The sequence below is a fragment of the Capsella rubella genome, unplaced genomic scaffold (assembly GCF_000375325.1).
Source record: "Capsella rubella cultivar Monte Gargano unplaced genomic scaffold, Caprub1_0 scaffold_7, whole genome shotgun sequence".
Lineage (NCBI taxonomy): Eukaryota > Viridiplantae > Streptophyta > Magnoliopsida > Brassicales > Brassicaceae > Capsella > Capsella rubella.
In genome coordinates this window covers 6,234,711-6,254,578 of record NW_006238917.1, presented here as the reverse complement: position 1 = coordinate 6,254,578, position 19,868 = coordinate 6,234,711, and the positions used below count along the sequence as shown (strand labels likewise).

At 38.6% G+C, this 19,868-nt stretch overlaps 6 protein-coding genes across 6 annotated transcripts; 2 read left to right on the top strand and 4 right to left on the bottom strand.

Annotated features, from left to right (window-relative positions):
• Positions 1–289: 289 nt before the first annotated feature.
• Positions 290–2,987, bottom strand: LOC17878841 (MLO-like protein 13). The gene is made up of 13 exons (XM_006283567.2): positions 2,862–2,987; positions 2,716–2,773; positions 2,407–2,618; positions 2,200–2,316; positions 2,056–2,110; positions 1,853–1,980; positions 1,661–1,735; positions 1,484–1,572; positions 1,293–1,383; positions 992–1,198; positions 833–900; positions 650–710; positions 290–547 (listed from the first exon to the last, which is right to left on the bottom strand). Exons 1-13 carry the CDS (start codon positions 2,985–2,987, stop codon positions 371–373), a joined length of 1,464 nt encoding a protein of 487 aa, XP_006283629.1. The 3' UTR covers positions 290–370.
• A 133-nt stretch (positions 2,988–3,120) lies between these two features.
• Positions 3,121–5,769, bottom strand: LOC17879746 (endoglucanase 21). The gene is made up of 6 exons (XM_006283274.2): positions 5,345–5,769; positions 4,843–5,159; positions 4,304–4,768; positions 4,066–4,201; positions 3,807–3,979; positions 3,121–3,722 (listed from the first exon to the last, which is right to left on the bottom strand). Exons 1-6 carry the CDS (start codon positions 5,718–5,720, stop codon positions 3,321–3,323), a joined length of 1,869 nt encoding a protein of 622 aa, XP_006283336.1. The 5' UTR covers positions 5,721–5,769; the 3' UTR covers positions 3,121–3,320.
• Positions 5,770–6,162: 393 nt separating this feature from the next.
• Positions 6,163–6,885, bottom strand: LOC17878845. Its single transcript, XM_006284586.2, has one exon. The coding sequence runs from the start codon at positions 6,799–6,801 to the stop codon at positions 6,283–6,285; it is 519 nt and encodes a 172-aa protein (XP_006284648.2). The 5' UTR covers positions 6,802–6,885; the 3' UTR covers positions 6,163–6,282.
• Positions 6,886–7,327: 442 nt separating this feature from the next.
• On the bottom strand, positions 7,328–13,197 carry LOC17877386 (squamous cell carcinoma antigen recognized by T-cells 3). The gene is made up of 16 exons (XM_023779337.1): positions 12,874–13,197; positions 12,471–12,604; positions 12,236–12,290; positions 11,741–11,956; positions 11,064–11,339; positions 10,698–10,832; positions 10,460–10,585; positions 10,253–10,297; positions 10,054–10,158; positions 9,689–9,831; positions 9,434–9,557; positions 9,074–9,148; positions 8,536–8,892; positions 8,348–8,440; positions 7,869–8,013; positions 7,328–7,766 (listed from the first exon to the last, which is right to left on the bottom strand). The coding sequence occupies exons 1-16, from the start codon at positions 13,093–13,095 to the stop codon at positions 7,537–7,539; spliced, it is 2,481 nt and encodes an 826-aa protein (XP_023635105.1). The 5' UTR covers positions 13,096–13,197; the 3' UTR covers positions 7,328–7,536.
• Positions 13,198–14,153: 956 nt separating this feature from the next.
• Positions 14,154–14,687, top strand: LOC17878418. Its single transcript, XM_006282414.2, has one exon. It carries the CDS (start codon positions 14,199–14,201, stop codon positions 14,562–14,564), a length of 366 nt encoding a protein of 121 aa, XP_006282476.1. The 5' UTR covers positions 14,154–14,198; the 3' UTR covers positions 14,565–14,687.
• Positions 14,688–16,060: 1,373 nt separating this feature from the next.
• LOC17879602 (heat shock 70 kDa protein 6, chloroplastic) lies at positions 16,061–19,615 on the top strand. Its single transcript, XM_006283152.2, has 8 exons — positions 16,061–16,772; positions 17,002–17,254; positions 17,364–17,443; positions 17,550–17,692; positions 17,781–17,879; positions 18,017–18,206; positions 18,358–18,756; positions 18,997–19,615. Exons 1-8 carry the CDS (start codon positions 16,194–16,196, stop codon positions 19,405–19,407), a joined length of 2,154 nt encoding a protein of 717 aa, XP_006283214.1. The 5' UTR covers positions 16,061–16,193; the 3' UTR covers positions 19,408–19,615.
• The last annotated feature ends 253 nt before the right edge of the window (positions 19,616–19,868 follow it).

The window sequence follows — 19,868 nt, the reverse complement described above, 5'->3', positions numbered from 1 at the left end:
TGTATATTCCTTAAAAATATTATTCAATAAAAATTTCAGTGATGTGAAATGATTTTTCAAAAAAATACATATACAGTATACAGACAAAGTACTTTTACTTTTATTCATGTATTATACCTAAACTTTTGTATAAAATATACATATATTATCCTTTACGAGGAGTTAAAAAGGAGTCAACTAAAACATATCGTAGCTTCAAAAGTAGCAAGAAACATTGGCGCGGATCGATAGTATAGATATAGATCCACACAACTTTTTGATGAGAGCTCTTAAGTTAAGCACAACGGGATTAAATGGAAATAACGAATTAAAAGATAGCATTAGGGCCTTGGGATCTTTTATTGGATTAAGACACAAACTGAAACTTCATTTATGAGTTTTCACTGCCCATGACTTGGACATTATGAGATTCAGGAGTCATAGGTTGCATCTCTATCTTACGAGCCTCGCTCGTTGATTCGCCTCTGTTCCTAGTATCTTCTAACCATCCTTCCAGCGTCGACTGTACTAAATTGTCGAATATCCCTTTCTTGAATTTGCTACCCATCTTTTAAAATCATACCACAATTTGAATCCAATTTTGTTAAATTGGTGTATGCATATATATATATATATAGCTAGGCATGTTGGGTTACTATATACACTTTACCTGTGTAACAAGTGCATATAGTGGTAACGTGCTGTAACTGCAAAGCACTTGTACTAACACTCTGTATGAAACAAACAGTCGAAAAACTTGATCAAAACCAAATATCAAACCTTTAAAGGTTTTGTTAATTATACTCAAAAGAGTACATGTTATTCAGAAAAAAGAGTACATGTTATTAATTACCCCATGACGAGTCTTGGTATAAGGAAGCCTAGTTTCTCCATGATACATGAATGTATTCCGTATGTGAACTAATGAGTTATGATGGAGAAATCGTAAATAAGAATGTGGTTGTTTCACAAAAGTTAAGGAAAGGGAAGCTGAGGGTTGAAAGAGAAGTACCAGTATCCAGAAGAAGAAAGCAATCTCAAAGGAATTCTGAAAGAGAATGAAGTGGATGAGTTGGAGAACAATGCCTGGCCTATGGAACCAAAAGAGTTCATCAGAAGGCGTGATCACTGCTTCTTCCGCGCGCTTTCGCTTCTCCGAAACATCCAGAGCTAAGCTACTTATTATATATTCTAATTTGGTACCCACCATCAGTAGCAGCTGCAGTTTTTATACACTTTATAAGAAGAACCATTCAAAAAGATAAAATTAATTAAGATCAAAAGTGACAAGAAGGCCAGTTGTAAGAACTTACAATCAAAGGCAAGAAAGACAACCAGAAGTAGGTGTTCCATCCTCCTACGTTCAGCAACAAAAAGACGACGACAAAGAGCCAGAGATACCAACTTTATATTTTACATGATCACATCAAAAAAAAAATAGGTGTCAGGATCAAGCCATTAATTAATCGGTGTGTCTGTCTGAAGAGCTGATTGATTATTTTACCTTATGCTCACAACTTTTTTGAAATCTATTTCCAGGGTTCTTAGCATGTAGTTGTGGAAATCAAAGGATGGGTTTGTGCGGCAATGCCTCTGACAAGGTAAGGATAAATACTTATTGTTACATAGGAGATTTGGTAAATCTACATAAGATGTTAGGAACAGATCATTCAAGTCAGACCATGATGAAAGCTTGTCGCAGAGCTATATATTCTGATTTGGTGACAGAACCATAAAACTGCTTGAAGAATGATCTCTGCAATAATAACAGTTCACATTGGCTAATCTCATCAGAAACTAAAAAATATATCTATTAGTAGGTAATTTGATTCATGTGTAACACATTTTTCAGTAGTATATATCCATAGCTCACCAGCCAGCTGATGACAACAGATCTTCTCCAAAATCCTCCAGCATGCATCTCGAAGAACTCATGATTTGCATTGAATAACTCGTGAAGCGCATGAGCGTTAGCATGAGCATGACCGCGCCTTGCAATGCCTGCGACACTATGTTATGTACTTTTGTGTATTTTAAGCTGCAAAGATTGTTAATTCCCCTGAACAAGAATCTCACCCTTTTGAGAGGGATGTTTCTTGAACCAATCCTCCCAATGCTTCCATTGTTTTATCTACATATTATATCAAATCAGTGTACTAATCTAAGCCAGCTTTTGAACAAAGGTTTCAATGTTGTTTTGTAAGTTGTGCAACAATTTACCCTGGCTCCTCCCAGAACCATGGTTGAGGCGCAAAAGATGACGTGAAAAACAGCTAACACGAAGATGAAGATATGAAGTTGATGCAACGCTTCCACGGATACTAATGGAACCTTCCCCTGTAACCAAAGCACGAGACCAATGGTTTAACCGAAAGGGATCCAGTAAGAGAAGGGAAATGAGCAAAAAAGAAAAGACAATCAAATTGCCTTGGCAAGACAATGGTTAGGACTTTCTCCTGTTGAAAGGAGATGTCTTGCATTGATGATGACAGAATGAGATGATTGAGGAGCATGATACTCCTCCAATGGCTTCTTACAGGGGAACATGTTGTTTACAAGAGCTGGTGGGACGCAGATATTCCGAACTGCGGCCTGTGACACCGTTAACATTAGGGAGATAAATCCGAGGAGCATCAGTTCTGTGTCAAGACATCAATATGGTCAGGGGGTTCAGGTGTGATCAAAATAAACCAAGTCATGTCTAAAATTTCAGAAGAAAATGAAGGAAGAAGATACCTTCTTTAAGTTTTTGCAAGGCTTCAAACAAGGCATCTTGTTGCCTACGCTTCAGACACTAAGACAAATAGAATGGAGAGTTGGAAGAACAAGAAGAGAGCTTAAAACATAAGATTTTCACAGACAGAGACACAGTGATGCCATACCTTTCCAAGATGATGAAGACCACGTTCTGCGAGAAGAGATAAGAGAACGATGATGAAACAGATAAACGCAACGACCCATGTGGGTGTATATTCAAGAGAACCAGACTCCGCTCCTCCTTCTGCCATTTCTGCACCTCAAGAATCAAGATGGAGACAACTCTTCATTATTATATTTATTATTTAAAGCAGAGAATAAAAAATGGAAGAAGTGGAGGGAAAAGAATAGAGAGAAGGAGCAATGAGTGGGTTATCTCTTCAATAAAGCACAAAACCTTTCTTCTGTTTCACGCAACTACTTATAAGTTTGAAAACAAAGAATATATACACTGTATACCTCACAAAACCCAGAGGAACAATTAATGTTTGGTTTCTCAGACCACATTTTATGTAATAAGCTGAAGAATACTAATTTTATTCAGACAAAAAGAGGACTCATTACATTCAATAATTTTGATTTGCTTAAGGTGTCCAAGGTGCTGGGGGCGGCGGTGTGGCTGGGTACAATGGAGGTACGGCAGAGAACATAGTGTTTTTGTCAATACCCCCAACAGCTATTCCTCCGGATAAAGCCACTAGAGCGGCGACTAGACCCGCATTGCCTGCTAGCGTTGGCTCTGTGTAGTTGTAGTTTGTACGAACGTCGTGGAACCCATCATTTTTGTCTGGTCCAGCAACCATTGCTCCATAAATAATGTTTGGGTTAGCGTCTTTGCTCTTTTTCCATTTCCATCCTCCTGTGCAGCTCTCTTTCTTGTTCCTTGGAATTGAAGCTCCTCTGTGATGCACATGTTTCGGGTACCGTTGGCCATAACCCACAACATAACTCATCTTACGAGGGTTTTTACCAAGTATGTAATCAATCTATACCAAAAAAGACACACAAAAATTTCTATCAGATAAGGTCCTTTAAAACTTGTCTGTTGTCCTTCATTTTGTGAGGCATACCTGCGATCTTGAAAAGTCGCGTAGGTATTCAGTAGTATAGAAGTTAGGGCCACAGTACCATCCAGGAGTGTCAGCAGCCACTAGATAATCACTGTATAGTGCCGCTAAGAAAGCTGCATTTGCAGCATACTGCAGAGGCTGTGGATCTCCATGGTTCAACTTGATCAAACCTCCTGTAGAGATTATATGGTAAGATCATAATTCTATTCTTCACACTTCATCATAAAGTTTTAAGGTAACAAAAAAGCAGACAACTCACCTTTGGTTCTCTTAAATTTGGTGAAATCAGGTAAGTAAGAGCACATAACTCGGCCTGTGTGGTTATGAAATGCGCTTAAAATGTCTTCGTAGGGATATCCAGGGCTCAGAAACAGCCTCATCCGGGTTAAAAGCAACTAAAAGAACATAAATACAGAAACTAAGCATTGGCTATAACAAACAGAACTAAGCATTGGCTATAACAAACAGAACTAAGAATGTCTCAAAGAGTAACTAACCTGAGCCCCTGGGAGCTTGTTGTCCCAGCTAAATACGCCATAATAAGAACTATTCCCAAAGGCACCAGCATGATTGGCAATAGTGTGAGTGGTAACGTCACTAAGATAGGTTACATTTCCAGTAGCGTAATACAACCAAGCCCCACCCCATATAAGTTCATCCCAAAACAGGGTAGAGTTATAGAAGTTGCTAGAATCTCTACCAGGTTTACTGTATCTAGCTTTGATAAAAGTTGCAAATTTATAGAGCGTCTTAGCACCAAGAACAAGCTTTTCCGAATACAATCTGTTGTCCTTAAATACAATAGACGCAGAAGCCAGAGCAGCTGCCATCTCTGCAGCAAGATCAGAGCAGCCACTGTAGCATTGAGATACAGTCCTTTTATAATGAATGTCCTCAGGACGCATCCAGCAGTAATGGTCATTATGCAATTCATCTCCTCCACCGGGACTTCCATATCCGACCTGTGATTCATACAAACGTTTAAACGCACAAGTATGATTTACCAGTGGGATAGCTAAAGAAAATGTATTTTCACCTGTTCCACCATAACATTGATTGTATCAGCAGTACTATTAAAGGTCTTGAGAAAGTAGTCAGTTCCCCATTTGATGAGTTCTTTAACATGGTTGAGCTCGCCAGCAGCTTCATACTTTGTGCTGTATTCAATTACACTCCAGCTCAACATGGTCATGGCGTAAGACATGGGGAAGTTGAATTTGATAGCATCACCAGCATCATAGTAGCCTCCTACCAAATCTGTGTAGCTTTGTCCTTGATCTCCCTTCCCATCTTGCAGACAAGAATCACCCCTCCACGTTACGTTATTAATATTTTTCTTTGGAAGTTTCCCAGCTGCAACAACATCACATAAGAAATCAAACCGAGACATTCTACAATACATCATTACCAAACTGAATGTATATCAAAGACAGATAAGTTTTCCTACGGTCTATTAGCGAAAACAAAATGCTCTTCCATGGTTTAAATGACGCAGACAGATTTAGTTAGTAAGAAAAATACAAAATTTAAGAGCTCACATTGTTGAGCGTTGAAAAAATTGAGAGCTTGGCGGAGAGCGAGTGTGTAATTATCCGGTGATGGTGGCTTGTGCTTGTGGTGTGGCACAGTTCTAACGATCAAAGTAATGAATCCAGAGAGAAACGCGGTGGCTACAACGATACCAAGAGTCCAAAGAAAGATCTTGCGGCTGACTAAGATACATCCGAGATCAACGTACTTCTTCTTCTTCAGCTCCTTGGGTCCGAGTAGCCAGCTCTGTTGTGTTTCGTCGAGAGGCCGTGACAGACCCGCACGGTCGAGGTCTTGTAGGTTTCGGCTACGACGATCGTCGTCGATGAGGGTGTCCGCCGCATTGATCTCCAGAGGTCCACCCCAAGGATCACGTCCGTACATAGCGAACAGTCTCAAGCCAATTGAGATTTTTTTGTGGAGAATTGTGAGAGAAGGAGGAAGATGAAGAGAGAGCTTTGGGAGTGTGGTTCCTTCTTTAGGGTAATAGGGGGTTTTGTTGTGACGTGGAAAGTGCGAAGTGTATGTTCAACTCAGTATTTGCCACGTGGCATTCCTTCGGTCGTGCATTGGATTTTATGTCTTTTTCATATTAAGTGTCGTATAAATGTAATTTTTCTTGGTTGGCCCGTTTTACTTTTGGGGGAATGTATTAACGTCAGAAAACCAGTTAGGTGAGACGTAATGACACTCCATCGCAGAAGAAATTTTTGTCTAGCTGGCCACACTTTGTTTTTTTAATTACAATTAGAGGGTAATAATTCATTTATGTCAGAAGCCAATTAGGTGTAATTTCACGTTTTATATAGTAAAGAAAACTTCAAAATACAATAAACGAATATTGGTTTTTCTTTAGAATGACTTACAAAGTTTTATTTTACACTTCTAAACAATTATTATGACCTTACCTAGAATTATTTAGTAAATCGGTTTATAATTTGCTCAATCACGGGATGAAACAACGAACTAGACTCGAACTTAACTCGATTACACAACCAAATATTCCCACTGATCTCTTGGCTGTAGTAGCTACATGTGGTTCTACAATGGGGACGTCATTAGTTGGATTAGGCACCATGTACTGCTGATAAGACTGGTAGATGCGAAGATCAGACACTTGAGACAACAACAACGGGTTTGCCTCGACTATGGTTTCTTCTTGTTGGCTAGGCAACTGAGTATTCCAAGGAAATGTTGATGTCTCTTCTGGCTGGCAGAAACTCTGACTCTCATCTAGCCAAAACGAAAGAGGAGGCGCTGTGGGCTCAACCGGCAACCCTGCTGCCAAGGAGAAGTATTCATAAGAGCCAGCTGCTGCCAAGGAGGAGTACTCATAAGAGCCAGCTGCTGCCAAGGAGGAGTACTCATTTGAGCAATGGTGAGGCTGAGATGGGCAAGCTTGCTTTCGTTTCCTCTTCTTTCTTGACCAAAACTTGAGCTTCTTCATTGCTTTCATAACCTTCATTTGGGTAAATGCTTATGGCTTGAGAAAATGGTCACTGCGTTTTGTATCGAAAAAGGAGACTAGTTTGTAACCGTTGAAAGAACAAAAAGTCAATAAAAGCAAACCCATCATTTGTTATTAAATCTCCTTTAAGCTTTTTAGGATCTTCAAAGTTCAAACTTTGTGACCGTTAGATTATCACTATCTTGCAGAGACCCCACAGGCTCTGCCACTAAATGACAATATGCAGTATGCACACTAAGTTGGTGTCAATACAAGAATATATGTATATGGTTTTCTTGTTTGGCAGTCACTACAAAAGATTCCAAGTGTACAAGTGAAAAATGTTTGCATGTAAAGGTTGCTTCATGACAAGGGTTTTAAACTTTTAGTTCCTTCTCTTCAAACAAAAACATGTACAATTCACTTGGTAAAATGAAAATACACATCATATAATAACCCAATTGGTTGAAATTGTAGACTGGAAAAGCTGAAACTTTTTCCCTTTGATATCTTTGTTCCCTTTTCCTTCTAAAGCTTTATGAGAAAATAAAAAACTTCATACTTTATCTCTGTGTTTTGCTTTAAACACTACATTTTTTACTGAAAACATGGTTCTCATGCCAGACTTGGATATATGTTTACTGAAAATTAATCTTTAATCATGTTGAAACCCAGTCTACAACATAAGATTGCTTCCGAAAAGTAGAGTAAGACAACAAGTATCTAGGGGAAGACAAGGACCACGCCAAAGGCTCACTTTTTAAGGAACATATTCCTGAACTCATCATTTGATTTTGGGGGCTCATCTGCGCTGGGTTTAGGGGTTATGTAGCCGAGTGGTTTAACATTTCTTGGGACAGCGAACGTGTTTTTACCTTTCACCTGGACTTCATGTCCTTGCTTTTCACCCACAGTTTCTCCCCCAAGAGGCGCTTTGGCCTTCTCAGGAATCTGGGAAGGGTCCTTTGAATTCCCAGAACCATCTAAAGAAGTAAAATCACCAGCTTAAGTTCATTCACACCATAAGTAGCTACAAATTCAGTATATGGCTCTGAGTAAAACGAGAAAGAGATGTAAATTCTAACCATTTCCACGCCGAGTGAATTCCTTTTTACCCTTCTTTGGATTTGATCGTGCTATACTGATCTTCTTACCAAAAAACATCTTTCTGTTCTTTGCTATAGCTGCTGCAAGGTGTTCATCATTCACAAAATCAACATATGCCAATCCCTGCAACACCATCGACCATATTAATCCACCATATTGGCATAATAACACAGAAACTAGGAACTAGTCAGTGGCAGTATGCATCTAATTGCAATCTATGGTAAATATTTTCTGCCAATTATTTAGACGGAAAGATCTACTTGCTTAATATCATTCTATTTTGCTCCCGCCTGCAACCAGCAAAGAGGCAGTATACTTGGACAAGAGTTATCTGATAGCTAAAGTTTTAAGTCTCAACAGGACTTCAACTAAACATGGAAACTCAAAAAAATTCCAGACTTATTGAACAGTGACAGCAGAAATGGCATCACATGCATAAGTTGTGTGAGAGAGAGACCCTTGGTTTTCCAGTGTCTTTGTGATGGAGAATGCGGATGGAATCAACCCCACCAACATCGCTAAAAAATTTACGTATATCTTCCTCTTGTACCTGCCAACAAGAGTTTTAGCTTGTACTGGAAACTCTCAGACATGTTATTTCAGTAGGCCGTCTCCATAAATATTACATGTAGCCCATATACTTACCTTGACACTCAGATTTGAAAGAAAAGCTGTACACTCGTCTGTATAAACTTTCGGCTTCACTGGTTTGGCATCTTCAGTCTCTTCTTTGTTTGAATCAGCGGCTTTTCCATTCTCTGCTTTAATGTTTTTTGTGCTTGATACAGTTGCACTCTGACCTTCTACGTCAACTTCATTCACTTTTTGAACCTTCCTTTTCTGCCGCTTAGCCAAAGACTCTTCTTCTACATTTTGTCCTGCTTTTCTCTTTTCACGTGTACTCTTTTGTGAGTTATGCTCTTTCAGGCCAGCTGGTGGTTTGACTGGGGTAGACTCCTGTTGTAACCTGATCAATTGTAGCTCTTCCAAGCGAGGCATAACCTATGGAACAAAAATTAAGCAACTCGTATAATTTACAGCTTCCACAACTTTTCTGCATGTTATCTTATCATAACATGCATAACACTTAAATCTAAACATCACTGTCATAATTAACAAACAAATTCAAACCCAGCAAAATTATTATTCACCTTTTTCTAGAAAAGTCAAACAGTAATAGTACCTTTTGAACTGCTAAGTCAAAATCTTCCAAATTCCCATGCTCTCTTTCAAAGCGCAACCATCCTTTGCATAAGTCCTGCAAAATTGTCCTTCTTAGGAAATGAATATAGACTTTTAGAAATTAGAGATGACAACTTAGGCATACAATGCTCTCATGTTTCAAATGTCAGGTATGCAAACCTTCCCTGACCATCAAAAACAGAAACAAAAAAACGCATTCTAAGTGCTTGTGTTGCAGTTGCGACATTTATACATGGATTCTCTACTTACCATACAATAGACTGCCGTTTCAGTTGCATGTGAAGATAACAAAATAAAAAGTTACGGTAAAACAGAAAACAAGAGGGTTTTGGGTGCATACTTCTGAGCCAGTGCCATCAAACTTTCTTGTATAGCACCTCCGGTAAATAGACCTAGCTTCCTTTATATTCCCCAAATGCACTTCCATATCAATGTAGGCATTCCAGGCTGCTAGCATCCCACCACTGGAGAGAACAAAGTAAAATGAACCATAGTGAACCAGATTGCCTTATTCTGACAAATGTTGTAATCTGCCTGGATTTTTTCAAATATATATCCGTTATTTATTAAATATAAAGGATATAAATTGCAAAACCTCTTCTTTAGAAAGCGATCCCAAACACCTCGTGCTCCAGCTAGATCTTTTCCATTATTAAGTTCCAAGTTTGCCCAATAAGCATGCAAATGCAGCAAACTGTCTGTATTTTGCATGTGAGGCATCAGGTAATCTGATGCTTGCTGACAGGATAGAAATATTGAGTTAATTCAAGTGATTCAGAAGAGGTCCAATTTAGGAGGAAAGCTAAACAAAAACAACACTATTTCACGAAAAGTAACCCTAAATAGCTTCTCAAATGGAAAGCTACGAAACAATGCAATAACTAAAAGAACTAAAAGAATATAAAGATCTTAAAAATGGGAATCTCAGACTACTAATGATGGTAAAAGCAGCAGACAAACCTGAAAAGTTTCTCTTATAAGAGAATAATCCAAAGTCTCTGATATCCTAGTTGATGACATTCTTCTTCTCAGGCCATCTACTCGAGTGAGGTATAAATCCAGGTACTGATGAGGAACATCTCATAAGATATTCATGGATAGAGTTGAATGGATACATGCTTGAAAATAAATTAAAAAATCATGAAAGAAAAAGTTGTACCTCTTCAAAGGAGGAAAATGTGCACTGCAATGACTTCTCAAAGACCTGTACACAACAATTTGAATAATAGGATATTCTCAGTATAAGTTTTTGAAAATTTCATAGTATAACCCATGAATGGTATAACAGAGATAAATCTATCTTAGGGCAAGTATCTTTTCCTACACTATATTTCTTTTGTTTTCAATTCAACAACTTGAGACTTACAGCATAAATCTCTTTCTCGGATGCAGAACCACGCTCTAAGGCAAGCAAGTAACGCACCCAAAGATCCCCAGTCCATGGACAACTTCTAGTCGCCCTAGAATATGCATGTGTTATAGCTTTTCCAACCTGAAGCAGGAAATTCTTAGTACGGATCAAATAGAAATTGTAAGAGAACCACCATAAAAGACAATTTAGAAAAGATGATAGATAAAAAAAGCCATAAATATTCTTGACGAACCTTCAAAGTCTTATCAAGATAGACGGTGTAGTCAATCCACAAGTCACTTGAAACTGGGTATTCAGCAACAGCACGGTCATATATAGCTTGAACTCGGGTAGGATCTCCAGAAGTCTTCTCAAACTTTATATAATTCTACAAATTCAAAAACAGTATCACGTTTCCATACATATGAATATACAAATTCTTTTACTTAAAGCCATTTATAAGAACAAAAAATAAAAAAATGCAACAGTAGCCAACAACATGCTCAATTCCGCAGATTCAGAATCCTTCACACAATATGATCACAGATGGTAGGCATATTACAATCCAATTCTCACAACATTTATCACAAATATAAACTGCACGAGAAACCATACGCACCATGAATTCCTGAAACTTTTCCGTGTCCGATAAATCTTTGTTAGATATGTGTTCTTCAAGATGAGCACGTTCACTATACATCTGCTGTGCCTTCTTATTTGCAGCAGCAACCTGCTGAGAAACCTTACTCAGATCATCTGATCCAATATCAAGGTCATTTCCCTGTTCCAACTCCCACGCTTTGTAAGTAATAAGGGTAGAGCTCAAGTTTTTTAGCGGAACAGACAGGTGGCGGTGGAATATGCTTCTAATCCTTTGTATCTGCTTATTCTTCTCCTGTAAAATAAAATTAAGTTTATGATGCCAAAAGAACCGTAACTACATCAACAGAACCTAAAGACCAACAAATAATTTCATAGCAACCATTAGGGTTCGTTTATAACAAGGTGTAAGTTCTTTCTACTGAAAACTGTGCACAGCAACCCACTACCACACTTCTGTTCCGCTTAGTATAGGTATCATCCTAGAACACAAACCTTGCTCCTAGCACGCGGTATCCAGCTTTATTTAACCTTAAACAAACATGCTGCTAGACTACAGTGAACGAAACCCCCTACCACACTTCTGTTTCACTTAGTTTAGGCTTCACCCTAGAACACAAACCTTGCTAACATGCTGCTAGACTACAGTGAACGAAATGTAGATGAAAATGAAGAAAACCAAGAAACAGATCTAACCTCAACGTCAGCCTCGTCAATAGTGGCTAAGACGCCTTGCTCAAATTCTCTATACCCTTCCCATATTCTATTGCCTTCAGTGACATGGAATCCCGCAGCCGGAATAGCACGTTCAAAAAGACTCCTCATTTTTGAAATACCATCAGATGTGTATCCATGTACTGATGGATCAGATTCTAGCATAAAGTTCAGGTAGTCACACCAAAGTGATACAGACTGCATAAAAGAAAATCTATTACCTTATTAATTCAATGTGAAATTATCAGTCGAACGATAGATTATAAAGCTTCACTACCTTATAGTCAATAGACAAGAAATTTGAAAATATAGACCATTATTAAAGCTTTGGTAGCCCTAACAGAACAATTCGAAATAGCTAACCAGAGTACTTCTTCAGTCAACCTACCTAACAGAACCCTACCAACAAAATCAACATATATATGACTACCAAAGCCTTTAATCGAGCTATTGTTTCCAGTACAAAAGAGAACATACCTGATAATCGGAAAGTCCCCGTTCATAAAGCATCACAATTTCAGAGACATTTCCACTGCAGAAGAGAGATCGATATAACAAAAATTTCAGAGGGTGGTTATAACTTATATAAAACATGCTTGAACCGTAATAAAAAAAAAAAATGATCAAAGGAAACCATCTAAAGCCGAAGATAAAACCGGAAGTGTGAGAAATAGAAAATTTAAGAGGCAGAAAACCGCAAATAAAATTTTACCTAGAGGCTAGAGATGCTTCATCCCTTGCCCATTCTAGCCACAGAGAAGGACTCAACGGAAATGTGGCACTCATAGCTTCCCTGGCTTGTCTAAGCTTTTCAAGGTTTGCTGTTTTCCTGAGAAGCGTTATATACTGAAATGAGAAATCCAAAAAAAAAGTCAGAAAAAAATGTAACCCAGATAAACCATCTATCTCTAACATGATAAGAAAATGCACAACTCAAAAAGCTTCTCAAACACACAAACAATAAGATAATCGAACAAACAGGATAGTAGAAATATGAAATTTCTGTATGAAAAACTCCAGTTCACATCATTCCTAAGTAAAAGTTGCTTTAAGGTTCTGAGTGAGCTGAAAGACATTCTATTAGCAAAGTGCAAGGTAGAGAAAGTGATGGTTACTTGGACATAAGCATCGTAGTTGTAAGGATTGGCGGAGAGCTCCGACTCTAGGGTTTCAATCTGCTGGTTCGACTCGGCCTCATCCTCAGAATCGGAATCAGAACCGGCGGAATCATCAGACGAGTGAGGATCAGCTTGGGGAACGGCAGGATTTTCAGTAGAAGCGTCTTCCATTTTCTGGTCGCTGATATTGACTAGTTCGGTGTCATCATCCATCATCATCTTCTCAAGTTTCCGAGTTTGGGGACTACTTTTGGGTTTAGGGTTTAATTAAAGCACCAAAATTGCAAATCACCTCTCTCCGGCCTTGCTACGTCCTCAAACACCACCGCTTAGCTCTTTTGCGTCCTGCCGTCCTTTACTCCCAAATCCCATGGACGGAACCGAACCAAACCAAACCAAAAATTTGGAATTCGGCTCGGTTTCGGAAGAATTAAACGGTTCAGTTTATAGTAGTGAACGGTTTTTGGTTCGATTTATGCATAACCCAAAAATAAATTCAAAACTGAAACAAAACAATACCCACGATTTTTGGTTCAGTTCCTATTCAAATAGTTTTCATCAAAAAAAAATTACAAGTAATTTGGGTTAAATAGGGTAGTTCGGTTACTTTTGATTACGAAGTAACAAATCGAACCGAACTTTTCCGTATTGTATCTGATTTGATTCAAATTTCTAGTACTCATACCAAATCAAACCTAACCAAATCTAGTCGACTGTAATAATATAATCACCAAATTTTCATATCCGTAAACCGGAGTAACCGAACGACATAACGCTAATTTTAGAAGAGTTTTATTTTTCTTAGTTTCAAATGTGATATTTTATGATATCTTTAAGTTTTTTAACGACGATCGATTGACAATAAAAGAAAACAAAGTTTCGGTTAATATGTAATGAACGATGAATTAACAACGTATACTTTCATGACTACTAATAAGATGTTTTTGTAGACTTGTGGTGATATACTAATATGTAATGAATGTGGTAAACGTAGTCCCTAGTTACAAGGTACACCGAGTTAGCGCAGAAAGATCTTTTAAACTGTTTGTCTCCCCAATTATTATTTTTTATTTCAACAAAATTTTGATACACAAAAGTATGGATGGTATACGTAATGCCAAACATTTGGCAGACAAGAGCACATGCCCAGTGTTAAAAATGTTAATTACAATCCCCCACCAGCTGTAACATTGTGCGGATCTCATTGTAATTTAAATTACTCGATTCATGAACCTCTCTCTACACATTTTTATATATACGGCAAACACTATAGCTACTATAGTCCCATACGTTATCAGAAGGAAGAAGTAGAGCATAAGGACATGAGTGGCTATTCCAAAATGGATTCAACAGACCAGAAACTCGACCCGGTCGATCCTCAGACCCAGAAGCCCGATCCAGAACCTATCGAAATGATCATACCGAAGCTGAGTAGGAACAGGTCAGTGTCTGCATCAGGACAAGCGGCTCCTTCACCAATGAAGATGTCTATGAGGAGATCTTCGTCTGTCTCTGAACGCTACTGTAGAATCTACGACCAGAGCTCTGCCACAACGTGGCCTCTTCCTTTCCATGAAGAAGATGAAGACGAAGATGGTGATGGTAAAGAGAAAGTACAGAAGAAGAGCAAAAACATCAAGAGAAAAGCATTCGTAAAGGCTTGTAAGCGGTTTTTTGGGATCTCGTGAAACCTTTTTTTTATTTTGTTTTCCTCTACATCTATCTTCTTCTTATATCATATATAACAGATCTCATCATATTGTTATTTTTCGATTAGTCTTATCTTCTTTTTTCATGCATGAAATATTTAATACAAGAAAATTTTCCCTATATTAGTTGTTATCGATTGCTTTGAAGTACATTGGTTTTACGAAGCTTTCTTTCTTGAGTAATGAGATATGAATCATATGATTACACACTATTTAGATTTTCTTGCTTATATGTGTGTTTTTTATATTGAAAATCACAAACCACTTGCTTTTATTACTGTAGGATAGAAGAACCGATTGTGTTTTTGTACGTCTGAATATAATTCCTCTGATTGACAAAAAAAAAGAAATAAAAAGAATATAATTCGTCTATATAGTAGATATATAATTACCAAAAAAGAGTGTGTTTTTTTTTTTTTTTCTAAAGTGTGTGTAAATTAATAATTAGCAAACTAAAATACATGTTGTCCATGATGACCATACAAACTATAAGATGAATAAACTACATGTCGTATTACTTTACTTTATTTGGGAGTTGATGATCCTTGACTCCAAGATTGTCCTTTTGTGTAAAACTCGAGAGAGAATCATTAGCCCAATGCACTTGCACATGGAGTTCGAAATATTGTTTATTTTTATTCCAATATTTATATTGTTTCATCAACTCAAAGTAGAGTAATCACGTTTTATAGATTTGTATATAAGACTAAAGACTCCATGAAACACACTCACAGTCGTATCGTATGGAACACATCCATTTGTGGAATACAAGCTCCAATGACAGGAAGCTTTATAATTACCATAGATCCAACATGAGTCGCTCTCTCTCCCTTGCCTCTTGATATCTTGTTTTGAACGAAATTTCTCTCTACTCACTTCTTTGTCTTTTACAAATCTAAATATTCCCTTGGATCTTGGATTAAGACACTCTCAATCGAATCGAGTGTGTAAGAGATGTAAATGAGATTTACGATCAAAATGGCAACGTGAACTAATCAAGAGTTTTTGTTTGGCATGAGATATATAACGTTTCCACCTAGTCGGATAATCTATATACAAAAATGTTACTAGCCGCCATATAGTTTATCAAATTACAAATAACAACCATATTATATATCATCCATTTTCTATAAAACATGTTAGTATAGCATTAAAATTTCACCTAGTAGTTCAATCAGTACCACTGACTCGATTCTCGCATAAAAATATACCTGAAATCTCGAGATTTAGGACAAGTGATCCTTGGCATTTTGATTTTGACATGTATAGAGACTGAGAGACGATGTGGGCCTTTGTGAAAAGTCTAGATCTTTCTCAATATATGAGAGAGCTAGAAATCTGGATACCTCTACTCTTAGGATGGGTGTCAAAAACTCAGACACACTTGTTGGCCTATTGAAGCCCATCCATTTCGTACCATCCCCCTCTTCTCGAAGCTTCAGCTCGGTCCTATATTTTCTCTCTCCCTCCTCTCTCACCCCTTCCCTCTTATCTCCTGCTTCTCTATATCTCTTCCTCCCACTTTCCCTTAGGGTTCAAAGTTCAAACCCTCCCCAGTTTTAACCTTTACTTCTCTATTGCTTCTTCAATCACTAAGCTTGCATAGAAATGGCATCTTCCGCCGCCCAAATTCACGTTCTCGGCGGAGTTGGATTCGCTAATTCTTCTTCCAAGAGAAATCTCAATGGTAAAGGTGGTACCTTTATGCCGAGAAGTGCCTTCTTCGGTACAAGAACTGGTCCTTTCTCCACACCCACTTCTGCTTTCCTCAGAATGGGCACTAGAAATGGCGGCGGAACTTCTAGGTACGCGGTAGGTCCGGTGCGTGTGGTTAACGAGAAGGTTGTTGGTATCGATTTGGGTACGACTAACTCCGCCGTTGCTGCTATGGAAGGAGGTAAGCCTACGATTGTGACTAACGCTGAAGGTCAGAGGACTACGCCGTCTGTGGTGGCTTACACGAAGAGCGGTGACAGGCTTGTTGGGCAGATTGCGAAGAGGCAAGCTGTTGTTAATCCGGAGAATACTTTCTTCTCTGTGAAGAGGTTTATTGGTAGGAAGATGAATGAGGTCGATGAGGAGTCTAAGCAGGTTTCTTACAGAGTTGTCAGGGATGAGAACGGGAATGTTAAGCTCGAGTGTCCTGCTATTAACAAACAATTTGCTGCAGAGGAGATTTCAGCTCAGGTATTGAAGTTCCCTCTATATTACTCATTTCTCTTGTGTTTTTACCAATGTTGATTATGTGTTTTAGCTGGTTAGACGTCTATCCGCAATTTGAGGTGGTCAATGTGAGTGACTATTCTGGGACACTTTTATATGGAGGATACTTCATTAATGTTCATGGTTCAGTAAATATGATATGAGTCTCATCTTCTGTGTGTTTTCATTCTCATGGGGTTTGTGTCTGTTCTAGGTTTTGAGGAAACTTGTGGATGATGCCTCAAGATTCTTGAACGACAAAGTAACCAAGGCTGTCATCACTGTGCCTGCTTACTTCAACGACTCACAGAGGACAGCAACAAAAGATGCTGGTCGAATTGCTGGTTTGGAAGTTCTTCGTATTATCAACGAGCCCACAGCTGCTTCATTGGCTTATGGGTTTGACAGAAAAAGCAATGAAACAATCCTAGTCTTTGATCTTGGTGGTGGTACCTTTGATGTTTCAGGTACTTGGCATTGAATTTTGCTTTAGTTCTCTATGTATTTTCTTGAGAATATTCTGTATATGTAATAGCACCACTAATATGTTTTATGTTGTGTTTCTTTATTATACAGTACTTGAGGTTGGTGATGGTGTGTTTGAAGTGCTTTCCACTTCTGGCGACACACATTTGGGTGGTGATGACTTTGACAAGGTGAGTTAAATGCACACATTAATTTAAAAGTCCCTAGTGAAAGAGTTTTGAATCTGTTTACTCTTTCGTCTGAGCTTTACATGATAGATCTACTTTTGCAATGCAGAGAGTTGTTGATTGGCTTGCTGCAGAATTCAAGAAAGATGAAGGGATAGATCTTCTGAAAGACAAGCAAGCTCTTCAGAGGTTAACAGAGGCAGCAGAAAAAGCTAAAATCGAGCTTTCCTCGCTGACTCAGACAAATATGAGGTACAATTAATTTTTCTCCGCTAATTTGTTTGACCTAGTACTTTTACAAATATCCCGCTTCTGATTAATATGAATGCTGTGTGCGCAGCTTGCCATTTATCACGGCCACAGCTGATGGACCCAAACACATAGAAACTACTCTCACACGTGCCAAGTTTGAAGAATTATGTTCAGATTTGCTGGACAGGTAACTTTAGTTACAGTTCTTATGGCTGATGGCTGATATTCATAGCTCGGCAAGTAAACAAATTGCTATGTTTTCATTCTATAACCTTTGAATAATTTATGGAGGCTTATGATTATTACCATGTATCTGTCTTATAGGGTCAGGACTCCCGTCGAGAATTCCCTAAGGGATGCAAAGCTAAGCTTCAAAGATATTGATGAAGTTATCCTTGTCGGTGGATCCACACGTATTCCTGCTGTTCAGGAGCTTGTAAGGAAGGTGACTGGGAAAGAACCTAATGTTACAGTAAATCCTGATGAGGTTGTAGCCTTAGGTGCTGCAGTCCAGGTGTGCTCTCTTGAACTTGTAACTTTCCCCCTATTTAGGTCTTGATTTTAACAGTCAAGGTCTTAATCGCACACTTGATAACCTTGTGGCAAATAAGTTGTGTTTTACTGGAGTGAGTTATTTATTAAGTGTTATACTCATTTGACTCTAGGCTGGTGTTCTCGCTGGAGATGTGAGTGACATTGTGCTTCTTGATGTGACACCACTTTCTATTGGTTTGGAGACCCTGGGAGGTGTTATGACCAAGATCATTCCGAGGAACACTACACTACCTACTTCAAAATCAGAAGTCTTTTCGACTGCTGCTGATGGGCAGACAAGTGTTGAGATTAATGTGCTGCAGGGTGAGAGGGAGTTTGTTAGGGATAACAAGTCTCTTGGCAGCTTCCGTCTAGATGGTATTCCACCTGCACCACGTGGAGTTCCACAAATTGAAGTCAAATTTGACATTGATGCCAATGGAATTCTATCCGTCAGTGCTGTTGACAAAGGTACCGGCAAGAAACAAGACATCACCATTACTGGTGCCAGTACATTGCCCAAGGATGAGGTGCGTACTGTTTACTTAAGAATCAATTTAATAACTTGTTTTTTCCTGGTCAATTCCGCCCTTAAGGTGTTGTGGTTTACTACTGATTATGAAAAATGGTTGCCATACCTTGCTGTTGTTGGTAATTGCCATCACCTAATGGCTGCAACTATCTCCATGATCATATGTTCTTAGGAATGGTTCCTTTTTCTAGAATTCGTAGTCATGGTAACAAAAGTTGGTATCGGATTAATGTTTCAGGTAGACCAAATGGTCCAGGAAGCAGAAAGATTTGCAAAGGATGACAAGGAGAAGAGAGATGCAATCGACACGAAGAACCAAGCAGATTCAGTGGTGTACCAGACGGAGAAGCAACTAAAAGAACTTGGTGAGAAAATTCCAGGTGACGTGAAAGAGAAGGTGGAGGCTAAGCTACAAGAGCTGAAAGACAAGATAGGAAGCGGATCAACGCAAGAAATAAAAGACACCATGGCAGCTCTTAACCAAGAAGTGATGCAGATTGGTCAGTCTCTATACAACCAGCCTGGAGCTGGAGCCCCAGGTGCTGGTGCTCCCCCAGGTGGTGAAGGTGCTTCATCAGGAGATTCATCTTCAAGTAAAGGTGGAGATGGTGAAGATGTGATCGATGCTGACTTCACAGACAGCAAATGAGAAAGCAAACTAGGACGGGTTTAATATTCATACATGCGGATGCAGTGGGACACATTGGTTTTGTAGGTTTGGATTTGAGAACACACATGAATTAAGAAATGCTTGTGAACAAGGTTGATTTACCCATAAAAGGAAGCAGTGTGTGTGTGTGGTTGGTTACAGAGGGTGGTGTTTTTTCAATACACAATAAAATGCAAGCCTTATCGTACACGGTACATACAGTGAAGGGACAAAAATCTAGTGAGGGCAAACCCACAGCGATTGACTCAAAACCATAAAAACTGTTTTTTGTTTAATCTTTGTAGTAGTACCCAATAATAGTGACTCAATCCAGGAATATCTACCGCAACTTTAGTATCCAATGCATAATAACGTACGCACGCTTGCTTATTCCTTACCTTAACCAAGGAAAATCTCTAAATCTATGATGGCGAGTTAGATTCATGTAACTTTATATATAT

Coding starts and splice junctions, on each gene's coding strand:
- LOC17878841 (XM_006283567.2), bottom strand. CDS start 2,987: ATGGCAGAAGGAGGAGCGGAGTCTGGTTCTCTTGAATATACACCCACA. Junction 2,317..2,406: donor CTAACCATTGTCTTGCCAAG/GCAATTTGATTG, acceptor CTTTGGTTACAG/GGGAAGGTTCCATTAGTATC. Junction 1,384..1,483: donor AAAAAAGTTGTGAGCATAAG/GTAAAATAATCA, acceptor TAAAATATAAAG/TTGGTATCTCTGGCTCTTTG.
- LOC17879746 (XM_006283274.2), bottom strand. CDS start 5,720: ATGTACGGACGTGATCCTTGGGGTGGACCTCTGGAGATCAATGCGGCG. Junction 4,769..4,842: donor TCAATGTTATGGTGGAACAG/GTGAAAATACAT, acceptor TATGAATCACAG/GTCGGATATGGAAGTCCCGG. Junction 4,202..4,303: donor ACAAGCTCCCAGGGGCTCAG/GTTAGTTACTCT, acceptor ATGTTCTTTTAG/TTGCTTTTAACCCGGATGAG.
- LOC17878845 (XM_006284586.2), bottom strand. CDS start 6,801: ATGAAGGTTATGAAAGCAATGAAGAAGCTCAAGTTTTGGTCAAGAAAG.
- LOC17877386 (XM_023779337.1), bottom strand. CDS start 13,095: ATGATGATGGATGATGACACCGAACTAGTCAATATCAGCGACCAGAAA. Junction 10,833..11,063: donor AAAAGTTTCAGGAATTCATG/GTGCGTATGGTT, acceptor TTGAATTTGTAG/AATTATATAAAGTTTGAGAA. Junction 10,159..10,252: donor CATTTTCCTCCTTTGAAGAG/GTACAACTTTTT, acceptor GTTCCTCATCAG/TACCTGGATTTATACCTCAC.
- LOC17878418 (XM_006282414.2), top strand. CDS start 14,199: ATGAGTGGCTATTCCAAAATGGATTCAACAGACCAGAAACTCGACCCG.
- LOC17879602 (XM_006283152.2), top strand. CDS start 16,194: ATGGCATCTTCCGCCGCCCAAATTCACGTTCTCGGCGGAGTTGGATTC. Junction 17,444..17,549: donor GTGGTGATGACTTTGACAAG/GTGAGTTAAATG, acceptor TTTGCAATGCAG/AGAGTTGTTGATTGGCTTGC. Junction 18,207..18,357: donor CCTTAGGTGCTGCAGTCCAG/GTGTGCTCTCTT, acceptor ATTTGACTCTAG/GCTGGTGTTCTCGCTGGAGA.